The 12,724-nt window shown below is 42.5% G+C and overlaps 1 protein-coding gene across 4 annotated transcripts in view; it reads left to right on the top strand.

Moving 5' to 3' along the window:
* Positions 1-17: 17 nt before the first annotated feature.
* Positions 18-12,724, top strand: part of LOC135347255 (formin-like protein 2) — a 45,696-nt gene continuing 32,989 nt past the window's right edge. For 2 of the 4 annotated variants that reach the window (XM_064545152.1, XM_064545150.1), the window contains exons 1-18: positions 18-456; positions 1,510-1,754; positions 2,174-2,260; positions 2,531-2,741; positions 4,705-4,781; positions 5,130-5,409; positions 5,703-5,858; positions 6,343-6,391; positions 6,561-6,628; positions 6,769-6,946; positions 7,223-7,363; positions 7,579-7,774; positions 8,101-8,248; positions 8,742-8,828; positions 9,076-9,144; positions 9,891-9,971; positions 10,331-10,463; positions 10,724-10,887. In XM_064545152.1, the coding sequence (XP_064401222.1) occupies positions 160-456; positions 1,510-1,754; positions 2,174-2,260; positions 2,531-2,741; positions 4,705-4,781; positions 5,130-5,409; positions 5,703-5,858; positions 6,343-6,391; positions 6,561-6,628; positions 6,769-6,946; positions 7,223-7,363; positions 7,579-7,774; positions 8,101-8,248; positions 8,742-8,828; positions 9,076-9,144; positions 9,891-9,971; positions 10,331-10,463; positions 10,724-10,887 (2,667 nt within the window). In that variant the 5' untranslated portion in view covers positions 18-159. Of the gene's footprint in view, positions 457-1,509; positions 1,755-2,173; positions 2,261-2,530; positions 2,742-4,704; positions 4,782-5,129; positions 5,410-5,702; positions 5,859-6,342; positions 6,392-6,560; positions 6,629-6,768; positions 6,947-7,222; positions 7,364-7,578; positions 7,775-8,100; positions 8,249-8,741; positions 8,829-9,075; positions 9,145-9,890; positions 9,972-10,330; positions 10,464-10,723; positions 10,888-11,143; positions 11,246-12,156; positions 12,202-12,267; positions 12,313-12,438; positions 12,503-12,724 lie in introns of all 4 variants that reach the window. The other 2 variants (XM_064545148.1, XM_064545151.1) reach the window with 2 other exon arrangements.

Here is a 12,724-nt window from a genome sequence, read left to right as displayed (position 1 = left end):
CAGTGGGTGTGGTCTTAATTAATACTAATTCGATCGTGTGTGATAGACAGATTTTCTAGAGTTGGCTATGTAAATGTAGGCACCTAGTAGTGATATTGTAGCTACATTTGTTGTCAAGTAGAATCCCTATTATTCAAGCTATCTTGTTACAGTGCATGCATGCATATAATGGGAGCAGCAGAAAGCAACCCCGAAAGCCCAAGTCGTGTGTGGAACACGACCCCTATAAACCTTGTTAACAATGCAACGCTCAACAACAACAGTGTGGATCCATTAAGCAGCTTCATACAGCACACCAACAGCTCTGCTAGCTACTCCATTGGCCCCTCTCCAACCCTCAATAGAGGCCCAAGAGCAGCTTTTGATAAACGCACACTAGGATCTGACTTTGTGGATGTGGATGCTATGGAAGCTCTTACTATGGAACAAATGGAGAAGAGGTTTCTGGAGATAGTGGTGAGTGAGTAGATACTGTAGCTAGCTAGCTAGCAGCATTGTGAGGGTCTGGGCTGGAGCAAAAGGGTTGATATCGTGCTCCAGCTCACATGCATGGCATCAATACATGTAATTATAGCTTATTTATATAGCTAGCTATAGCTCCAGACTTATTCAATGAATATCTGATCCCCTCTAATATTACGTGCGTAGATTGCAGTGGCTCATAGCTCCTTCATGTGTTCGTTATTACACTAATTACAGCGACAGAAAATTTATGCTTGAGATTTTTACGGTATCTTTAAAATTTCTTGCGTTATGGGTGACTAGTAAAATAAATATAACTGCACTGATTTTGTATCTGCATGATAATTATTTTCTTCTTCCAGTGGCTTTGTGTGTACTGTCATGTCGTTACCATACAAGTGTCATGTCGTACATGTACATGTACATGCATGGTACATGTACATGCTCTAATATTATAATGGTGGAGGGGAAACATCGTTTTTCACGTGTATAATCGTATTTACAAAAGCAGATGTTTGACCACTTGAAAACCTTGTATTCAGTTGTATTTGGTCAATAATTATTTGTAAGTGGTCTTCTAAGGCATGTTGTCGTTGGTTTGTGGATATACATGTAGTCATTCAATTACCTGTATGTATTCAAGGCTGCAGTAGTCAAAGCAGCTGTGGGAAGCTGGTCTACACCTGGCCTAGGAGTAGATTTTCAATATCCCTACCCTTACTCTGAGTCATAATATTTTGTACAGTACAGTGCTTTGTGTATTACGATTCTTGGTAGTGAGAGTCTCCTTTTTAGCAAGCAGAGCATGACTACATTCTTTGTCAACAGTGTTTCCTTGTATAGCTGATGGAGCAGTTGATCCCATTGTGTGCTTGTGTGTGAACTACAATACTGTCAATATATTGGAATCAGTGACATTATGATCACACATACGTTACCCATAAAACATATCCTCCACCCACCTCTCACACACATACCTTTATCTGTCTCCTAATTCCCATACCCTTATCCTCATACCCTTATCCTCCACCTCTCACACACGCCCAGGAATCTATGGACCTCCCTAACGACAAGCGTCAAGTGGTAATGGGCTCGTCTGAAGAGAAAAAATGGCAGATGGTGCGAGACTTCACCCGCCGACGTCGCCAGGTTCCCCCGCACGAGTATCTGAACAAACTGAAACAAGTGACAGAGGGCGACCCTTCTTGGAGGGTGAGGAGAAAGATAGTGATGTCATCAACTGTGCAGAATCTACAGGGTCTGGAGATATCACTAAGGACTAATAATATCAGGTGAGTGGTAGGGGACTAATTAGTATTACGAGCATAGCCAATTCCTCATTGTTATATAACTGTGTATCTTAATACCTACTTTTGTGCGTGTGTGTATCTTATGGGCATTGTACAAATTGTATAGTATGTGTATGTGGGTGTGTGTGTGTGTGTGTGTGTGTGTGTGTGTGTGGGTGTGTGGGTGTGTTTGTGTGTGGGTGTGTGAGGTGTGTGTGTGGGTGTGTGTGTGTGTGTGTTTGTGTGAGGTGGGTGTTTGTGTGAGGTGGTGTGTGTGTGTGTGTGTGTGTGTGTGTGTGTGTGTGTGTGTGTGTGTGTGTGTGTGTGTGTGTGTGTGTGTGTGTGTGTCTGTGTGTGTGTGTGTGTGTGTGTGTGGGTGTGCGTGCGTGTGTGTGTGTGTACCAGAGTCACACTCACTACAGCTGGGTGCAGGAGTTCTTAGATTTACGGAACAGTGGACTGTCAGTGCTGGTTCGCTACATGAAGATGAGGTACACGCTTGAGCAAAGGTCAGCTCTACCATTTATATTTGCAAAATTAATTATTATGTGCGTAAAAAGGGTTGCATGTGTGCAGTTTTTGTTAGTTGTTATGAATGCAAATGTCTTTGATTTCTCTTTGTCTTATGTGATATTATAACAAACACTGAACTATTATACACGAGTACGTACATGTATGTATACAGTTATCGGCAATTGCTTTTCAAGTTGTGTGCAAAACACTTCACACACAATCCCCCCCCCCCACACACACACACACACACGCTCACACACACACAGTCACGGCCACCAGACACAATCCCCCAGCAGTCCTGTGAGCCGTCAACTCACGAAAACCAAGAGCGTAGACGCTGGGACAATGCTGAACGGGTCCTCCCCGCCACGACATCACTCTCCTCTCATGTCTCGTCGGAATGGTGGTGGGCGCAGTGACTCCTCCTCTGACATACACATCTGTGTACTCTGCCTCAGGGCGCTCATGAACAACTCCGTGAGTCAAGTACTAGAGTCAGCTCTGTAAATAGAGTAACAATAATCCAAATCCAACGATTTTCTGCTTTTCTGAAAGCTTAGTCTTTCAGACGGTATGCTCAAACCTCAAATTTGGAACAGGTCATACTTTCCTATTCTCGGGAACTTATAATATATATAGCCCATGGCAATCAATATTATTTTGTCAAAACTGGCCCCAAATAGACTTTTACTTACTCTGCCTTAGGGCTGTCATACCGTAGTACTTGCGCGTGTAAAACCTTTGCAAATGAGCCGAATCAGTAGAAAATTTGACCTTTTGCAATCTAAATTTGTGTTCTGGCAATGATCATGGTGATGTCATACAAGTGGACCAGTGTAGGTTTTTGCGATTATTTTGTATTTTTGCAAAGTGTCAACACTCACAAAATTCGCTTATATTTGATAACTCGCAAACCATTATAGATTATTATGCCTCCCTACATGCAACTACAGTGTATGTGGTGTGGTGTGGCGTGGTGCATGGTAGTTGACCTCTGATCAATGTAGCGTGCACTTTTACCATTAAAGACTTTTAATTCTGTAAACTGGTGTACTTAAAACAGAGCGTATTGTCTTGGTCCATTTGATATATATATTATGGTATGCAAGAATTCCACTGTTTTGAGTACCGTAGCCGGTTATTTTAGTATGGTGGAAATTTTCATATTGTAGAGCATCATATAAAAATTATATTATTGTAATAGGTTCAACTGAGCTGTACGGATATACTAAAATTGGTAGTTCATACGAAAATTTGCACCAACAAAAATTACCGGCTATTAATACAGTATGATGTAGTACTGTAGCTAAAAAGGCTCTGAACGTGTGAACACACCGTATATGACTCTGCCCAATGATGTTTTAGGACAGTACAAACAGCGCACAAGCCGAAAATAGATCAGATCCTGTATAATTATATAAGTGTCCTTTCTGCTTTGGTTGTAAATATAGCACCCCCGTATTTGTACACCGTGTGTGCCATTTGTATGTACTCAATCAAGTGTCTATTTCTCATCGTTTACGTGTATAGAAACTGATTTGAATATTTCTTCCAATTAAGGGTATAGTTGCTCACCTTTGTTTACAGTTAGAAGCCGTTGTGTTCACCACACTAGAATGTCCGTAATTCTTTATCAGTAAATACGTATAATTTTAATTATGACACTTTTGGAAGCATGGTGATACATGTAGCAATATTTCTAATTACTGCATTTTGGTTGATAACAGAACTGAAGGAATGCATAATTATAATAACGTGTGTAGATCATGTGTTGTATATTACACGTCTCTCAAGTTTCAACTTGGAATCAAATATTAAGTTTTATCCATACGATGTTTAGAAACACACACGCACGCACACACACACACACACAACACACACGCGCACACACACACACGCACGCACGCACGCACACACGCACACACACACACACACACACACACACACACACACACACACACACGCTGTCCCTCTTACAGCTTGTGTACAGCGAGGACTTAGTCCAATACCGTATAGCGGGTAATTTTCGTTTGAACTGCCCAATTAAATACTGTTATAAATATTCGTACAGCTCAGGATAGTGACGTTGAACCTGTTGCGGTAGAATAATTTCTTTTTGTATATAAGATGCTCTAAAATACCCCAAAAAATACGAACATTTCCACCATAAGAAATAACCTGCTGTATGTATTTAACTATACGCTGTAGCTAGGTTTGAAAATGGCACTCATTAAAAGACCACACATAATGTTCACCAAAATTCCAAGAATCCTGGCTGTGCTTCTAAATGAGTAAGACCACATTTCTGCCCACAACATCGCCACAGTTGACTACTTAATTAAGCCTGCGTTAGAGTGTATTATGTTATGCCATGTACATGTACTGTATATATGCATACCTTTCATTGATATCAACTTAATTTCCCCTTCTTTTCTCTCAGCATGGATTTGCGGCCCTGATGAAGGACACTGCTGCTCTCACCACAATGGCCCTCTCCATGTTCTATGGCACTCACCGGTACGTACGTGGGTGGGTGTGGTCAATGGTCTACCTTCAGTCCTATTCTGTCTGTGAAAATGGCGTTGATTCTAGAATAGGAATCTAGGCTAGGTTTGATATCCCATATACTGTTACTTGTATCATAGACGATAATTATACGTCAGTACAGTATCATCTATGCTTGTATGTACAGTTGCTATCTCAGTGCTGGTTGGTCGTGTGCTAACGATACATGTACACTGTTAACAAACAAGATATACAATTTGTTAGTGGTTGTTTGTCTTCATGAGTGATGACATCACAATTTAGTTATGACATCACCCCCTCCCACACATACCACCACCCCCCACACACACACACACACAGGACGGCTATAGCTGTGATTGAGCTCCTAGCAGCCGTGTGTCTGGTAAAGGGTGGTCACATCAAGATAATGGAATCAGTGGACAACTTCAAGAAGGAAAACAACGAGCAATATCGGTTTGAGAAGCTAGTCCATTATTTCATGGAGCCCACAGCAAGTGCTGAATTCCAAGTGGCTTGTATGACCTTCATCAACGTGTTTGTGCATTCTGCTGAAGACATGAACTTCAGGGTGCACCTGCAACACGAGTTCACCCTGCTCGGACTTGACGACTTTATTGAGGTGAGGTTTGCTGCTGTTTACATACGTCCATTTTCTGGTTGTGTACTCAATTTTATGACAGGCTTTGAGCTCTAACTAGTAGCTACGCTGCGTCATAGTGTGTTTAACCACACATCTTCTTTAGTAGTCGATATGTATAGTTTGTGTGCATGTATGACTTACCCTCGTAAGCATTTTCTTTTTCTCTGTTTATTGCTATTATTATGCCCCCCTCCCCATGCACACACACACACACGCCCACACTCACCCACACGCCCACACTCACCTACACACACTCCCACACACACACACAGAGACTCAAGTCCTCATCGTCGGTAGCTCCGAACCTCCTCTCGCAGATCTCAGCCTATCAGGGAAACTTCTTCCACGTGGAGAGTCTGATAGAGGATTCAAAGACAAAGGTGGACGCTCTGTCCTCTGTGGAACAAACCAAGTCTCAAATGGCGGAGGTATGTACAGTATATGGTGTCGATGTTAGGATACTAAGAATGGCAGACAGTGCATGCAATGTGTGTATGGGAGAGAAAACAGTAGAGTAACCATTTTCAAAATAAAAAGATGCGTTTGTAGCCCCTTTAAATACTATCTAATGATGTGTTTAGATCACGGACTGCTTTCAGATCGAATGAAAATGTTTTTTTCGCGAAGAATAAACTATTATTATAATTTATCACCTAAAGTTGTGATTTCCCTAAATGGGGCTGTTTACTATCAAACTTTGAGTGCTCATAACACGAGTTAAAGCAATTGTGCATTTCATGTTTATTGTGTACAGTGTAGCTGTAGTTACATCAATAAATACGAAGATTATCATGCTACGTGTGTTTTATATTACGATGACCCCTTACCAAATCATGCCCTGAGGCTATGCGACTGTGTTTATTACACCCTTGTATGCATGTGTATGATGACACGCCCACATTGTCTCGTTAGCTCCAAGAGAAACATGAGGCTGCAGAGTTCCAGTCACTCAAGAGAATTGGTGAGAATCCATCTAGCTAGTATAAGTCTAAATACTTTATGGGTTTGAGAACTCTCGATGATCTGTTTAAATTGAGAGAACTGACACCAACAAAAAATACTTGCTCTGAGATTCTGCATATATAAATCATCTTGTTGACTACTTTTCTCCATTGCCCTCTCCCTCCTAGCTGACCTGGAGAAGAAGTTATCAGATTTGAACAAAACTGTCAAGGAGGCACAAACTGGAACATTACCTGTACGTTGACTGTTGAAGCATCTGTAGGTCATGCCTGTACACACTGTAGTACATATATAAATATGAAATTAGACAGATGTATGGTTGGTTTTACAAATGCAGTAAATTTTTATAATCATATATGTTATTTTCTTCCACAGCCTTCGTTGGATGCCCCTCCCCCTCCTGGAGCACCCCCTCCACCCCCACTCCCCGGAGGTGCCCCACCCCCTCCACCACCGCCCCCTCCTGGACTGCCGGGTGCCCCCCCACCACCACCCCCTCCACCAGGAGGGCCGGGAGCACCACCACTTCCACCCCTGGGAGGAAAGTTCGGAAGTAAGTCAATAATTATCATTATCAGTTGCTTTTTGAAGGAGCCAACTTTTTTCTGAAGAAGAAATTTTTTATTATCTAATTAAGTTACTAGCTGTATCTTAAGTTTCAAACAATTATAATTTCAACTACATGTAATACAGCTCAGAATTTGTTTAGTTATCAGAATGTTAGAATCCTACTGTCTGTACTCATCATACATATAGTTATACATGTAGCTGTAGAGCTGATAATACACACTGTATGTACTTGTCCCTCTCTCTCTCCCGCTGTCCCCAGTCCGCGGGGGTAAGAGGAAGATTGAGACCAAGTATCGACTGCCCCTACTCAACTGGTCCAGTATCCCGGCCACCCAGATCGCAGGCACTGTCTTCACTGAAATGGACGATGAGAAAATCATCAAACTGATCGATTTTACCGGTGAGGGGTGGTCATGTGATTAGAGTGTGAAAATTTTGTCATTGTACGTCTTTTAATATTTCATATAATTATGTCTTCAGTATTGCAGTATGTACTTGTTTATAACTATCGAGCGATCCAGTACTTTGTTTATTTTTCGAAAACAATGGAGACCGAAACTCCAAGATCGGTATCACATAGCTCTACTGTTCAATTGGTTTTTTTCTCTCACTCAGAGTTTGAGGAGACCTTCAAGCTGAACACACCCGCTAATAATGAGCCTGACGGAGAGGGAGTCAAGCCAGAGCCCACCCCCCGCAAGAAGACGGTGCAGAAGGAAGGGCTACTGGACACCAACAGATCTCAGAACGTTGCCATTGCACGGAGGAAGATTACGTGTTCTTCAGAGGAGCTCAAAGATGTCATCACACAGTAAGTATGGTTAGCTACAGTAGCAGGGGATCTGAAAACAAATTGATGTGGAGTTTACAATTGATATACAAGCAGAGGAGGTCCGACAGGCGCGGTGCAGCTCACAGTAATTAGCCTCTGATTACTCTCAGCAAAAACATACGACGTGGGAGGATAATTATTGCTCAATCAGAGGCTAATTGCTTGAGCTGCACCGCGCCTGTCGTACCTCCTCTGATATACAAGTACTGTACATGCATTGTTATTTTATTTACTACTGTGCGTGACTGATTATAATTATACACACCACACCCACCCTTTGATGTTCTTGTTGGCCCCTCCCCCAGGATGGACTTGGAACGTCTGCCAGTGGATTTGGTGGAGATCCTAAACAAAGTGACTCCCAACGAAGACGAGGTTAAGAAGTTTGGTCAGTTCCAGAAAGACAAGAAAGACGCGAAGACACTGCCAGACAATGACCGGTTTGTGTTTGAGGTGAGAAAAGCAATCTAAAGTCTATTTGCATTGAGTTTGGCCCCGGAAGTTATGTGGTCAATTATGGCTTCATTTATGCTTTATGTGGTGAACAAAGTATGCCTGGGACTTCTACATGGAAAATGCTAACTTTTAACTGGTTGGAGCTTACAGCATATAGATAGAAGCGCTTTTTAACAAGGAATCCAATGGTATATGAAACTTTGAATTTCAGTAAAGTATGACAAAGTTATGACCACTTTATGAAGGTCAAACTCAACACAAATAGACTTTAGCTTGCTGTAGGTGATGGGTAGCTACGTATAGGCTGCATTTTGAAAAATTACTAGAGTTGTCTCTTTAAATAGAGTTCGATGGTAAAATTCCAACGATTTTATTTTTCTGAAAGCTTAGAAGGAGCTCTTTCAGATGACATGCTCAAATCGCATATTTGCAGCAGGCCATTTTCATGACGGCCCTTGGTAGTTACTTATCCTATTCCCTCATTCTGCAGTTGTACAGAGTGGAGAGGTTACAAGCACGACTGAATGTGATGATCTTCATGGGCAACTTTGAGGAGGACATTGGTATTCTAATCCCTGTGAGTTGAGCATAATAATTATACATGTGTTAGCAGTACTTGTGCGGCTTCCCCTGCCTTGTGGGTTGCCTAACAACTACTGTAGCGGTGGAACCCACAAGGAAAATCTTTAGAAAACAAGTTTTTGCCCCATTGAATGAGGTTTTAGGTAGTTTGTTCTGGCCTGACTACTACTCTAAACCTCCTCACAAATGAATAACTTCTCCATACATAGTTACAGTACTGCCTGTACATTATCTCCTCACAGCAAATTGATGCAGTGATAGCAGCCTCTAAATCTGTGACTTCTTCAGACCACTTTAAGAAAGTCTTGGAGGTGAGCAAACTGCTATCTGTGTCTTGTTGAACTTAGACATTCACTTTCACTTGTTAGTGGCCCCCGTACTTGCTTGTTACAGCGTCATAGGAAGCATGGGGGCTCCTGGGGGCTCCGGGGGAGGGCTAGAGTCCCCCTATACTGTCATGACTTTCAGACTAATGCATTCTACAGAGCCATAGCCTCCCCTCATAGGAAGCATGGGGGCTCCTGGGAGGGCTAGAGTCCCCCTCTACTAGCTGTCATGACTTTCAGACTAATGCATTCTACAGAGCCATAGCCTCCCCTCATAGGAAGCATGGGGGCTCCGGGGAGGGCTAGAGTCCCCCTATACTGTCATGACTTTCAGACTAATGCATTCTACAGAGCCATAGCCTCCCCTCATAGGAAGCATGGGGGCTCCGGGGAGGGCTAGAGTCCCCCTATACTGTCATGACTTTCAGACTAATGCATTCTACAGAGCCATAGCCTCCCCTCATAGGAAGCATGGGGGCTCCGGGGAGGGCTAGAGTCCCCCTATACTGTCATGACTTTCAGACTAATGCATTCTACAGAGCCATAGCCTCCCCTCATAGGAAGCATGGGGGCTCCGGGAGGGCTAGAGTCCCCCTATACTGTCATGACTTTCAGACTAATGCATTCTACAGAGCCATAGCCTCCCCCCTCTTTTGCCAAAAATTAATATCAGTGTAGACTCTACGTACATTTGGTTGTGGTTTACTCTTGCTATGTATCTTATTTTGCAGATAATTCTAGCGTTTGGCAACTACATGAACAGCAGTAAGAGGGGTGGAGTGTACGGGTTCAAGGTGGCCTCTCTGGACATGGTGAGCTGGCCACACAAACTGAGTCACTCTAACAGATAATAAATTATGACTGTTTGTGGATGGATTAACTTTTTCTCAACCATACACATGTACAGCAAACCACAGGACACAAGCATGATTATATACTGTATAGCGCGAAATTTTCGAGGTACTTACATTTCGTGGAATGGCCTCTAAAAGCATTTCGTTGCATGTTTGTGGGATAACTGCTTACCGGAGCCAGCCACGCCTTTAATCTTTGCACATCTAATTTTCGTGAATACACGAAAACAACGAAAATTATAGCCTCTCAAAAGTTTCGCGTTATACGGTGTAATTTTATAGAGTATGTGTGACCTCCTCTCTCTCTGCCCATGCAGCTGCGTGATTCTAAGGCCCCTAGTGACCACACAGTAACACTGATGCACTACGTAGCGGGAGTGATACGAGACAAGTTCCCCTTGCTGTTAGGATTTGTCCATGAGCTCACCTACCTGGATAAGGCTGCACCTGGTGAGAAAATGGTGTCATCATTAGCTTCTAGCTCTAAACAGGCCTTGGAGTTATATGTACTTTGAATCTTTTGAATCACTGTCTCTCTGGCTTTTATTATTTAACAATAGACTGCTCTGTACACAGATCTTTATTACCCCCTCCACACACCACACCTTACACACACCCACCCACACCTCACACCACACCTCACACACACACACACACACACACACACACACCTCACACACCTCACACCACACCACACACCACACACACAGTCTCTCTGGACCTACTCATGGCCGACTTCCGTCAGATCAGTAAAGGCATAAAGGAGGCGACTGGAGAGCTCATCAACAATAAACAGAACACTGCCCTCAAGACCTTCTGTCTGGAGGCAGAGCCTAAGGTCACCAAGCTGGAGAAAGGATTGGAGACTGCCAAGGTCAGCTCAGTTTTAAGAGTTTGATGGACATCTTTATTGTAGTACACCTTCAATGCATCATATACCATATTAAACTACACCCCCCCCCCCCTCATGGTTCGGGGACTCTTTCAGCTGCCATTACTTATGCATTCAGTTTCAACGATTTTCTGATTTTCTGAAAGCTTAGAAAGATACCTTTTAAATGTTGAATTTAGGGAGTAGTACATACATGTACATGTTAGATCACACCACATGTATAAACCTCATTTTGTAGGAGGCGTTCGGAGAAGTTGTGCAATACTTTGGAGAAAATGCTAAACTGAGTCAACCCAACTCCATCTTTCCCGTTCTGCACAGATTCGTCACAAACTTCAGAGTAACTTTCTTACTATAATTATAATAACGAGTGTTGTGCATTGACATGTAGGATAGATGTTGGCATGTCATGAGATCAGGTAACCCTCAGTTGACCCTACAACTATTGCTGATACCATCAATCACCTTTAGTGGTCTGTGGTGGTTTCCTGTTTGATATGCTTCAGGGGAGATGAGGGCGACTGATTATCTACAAACAACATGTTCACCTTTGTTACGCCTCTGTGCGCATGCGCAAGCGAGGTACATGTATACGGTAGTGTGTCTGTGTGTCTGTCTGTCTGTGTAGACTGCTACAGCTGCTCAAGGATGAATCAAGTGCAAGTAAGAGTTTCTATAGGCTTCCAGTCATGTTTACTTGGATTTTAATTCGTGGATTTGCAAAATAATGCTTTGTTCTCGAGTTATACCTAGTTTTGCTTACTTGGAATGCCATTGCAGCCTTTTCAGAAGAGCACGTAGCCAAACTTGTTTACCGAGTGTTGCTACTCTACTTAGTAGTTAGCTCTGCACTAGAACGCTAGCTATTGGTAGCTGCAAGAGTGAGAAGAGAGCTGCAAGGTTCTGCTAATGTAGCCATTAATTTTAGACTTGAACTTTTGGCATAGATCGTTTTTAACAATAATAATGGTCGATCATTACCCACTCTGTGAGTTTTTGCATGCAGCAAAATTATCAAAGCTATTAGTAGCTTTATGTTATGTAGCTTTGGCATCTTCACCGAGGCATCAGCACCCGCGGTGCTTTCATTTATACATTGTCCAAAGAAATTGTTTCAAACCTTTGTCAAATGTTGGTTCCTTTTTCCCGTATGTATTTGTATTTTAGTGTTTCTAAGTACAGTCATGTACAGTGTGTGGGTGTGGTATACAGTACAGTTTGAATGGTGAATGATATTTTGTCCCTATACAGAAAGCAGACAGTGAAAACCTTGCCAAGATAGCCATCAGACAAGCTGTAAGTATATCACACGAGCGTACATCAATCATTCTGTTAACACATTCTCTCATTCCCCCATTATAGCAACTGTGTGTATTACCTTGCGTGGATGACACTTCCTTATCAGAGGTAAACAACACCCTCTCCTGGTATAAGAATATCTCTGGAATAATAATCACTTGCTGTCTGAATATCAACTGAGAATTGTCTGTCTGTCTATATATTAACTGAGAATCTGCTTGCTTGTGTGTACAGGATGATCAGGGTGTGGACGTACTGCCTCAGATCTACGACGGAGCTATTGAAGAGATCATTTCCGGTCAGTTGATTGGCTACTGTCAGTACTTGTGTGTAACCACTTGTATAGGCTCATTGTTTGAGAATGTGTATAGTTTGGTAGTCTGAAGTTTACTGAGCAGCGTGCACATTTTTTAGGTGTAGATTTGGCCCTGGGTCATTTTGTCTTCTGTAACTACTGAACTATAGTATAGATTTGCATGCATGCTACTACAGACATGACAGTGTACCAATTCTGAATTCA

The sequence above is a fragment of the Halichondria panicea genome, chromosome 14, assembly GCF_963675165.1.
Source record: "Halichondria panicea chromosome 14, odHalPani1.1, whole genome shotgun sequence".
NCBI classification, from domain to species: Eukaryota; Metazoa; Porifera; class Demospongiae; order Suberitida; family Halichondriidae; genus Halichondria; species Halichondria panicea.
This window is presented reverse-complemented; position numbering and strand designations above follow the sequence as displayed.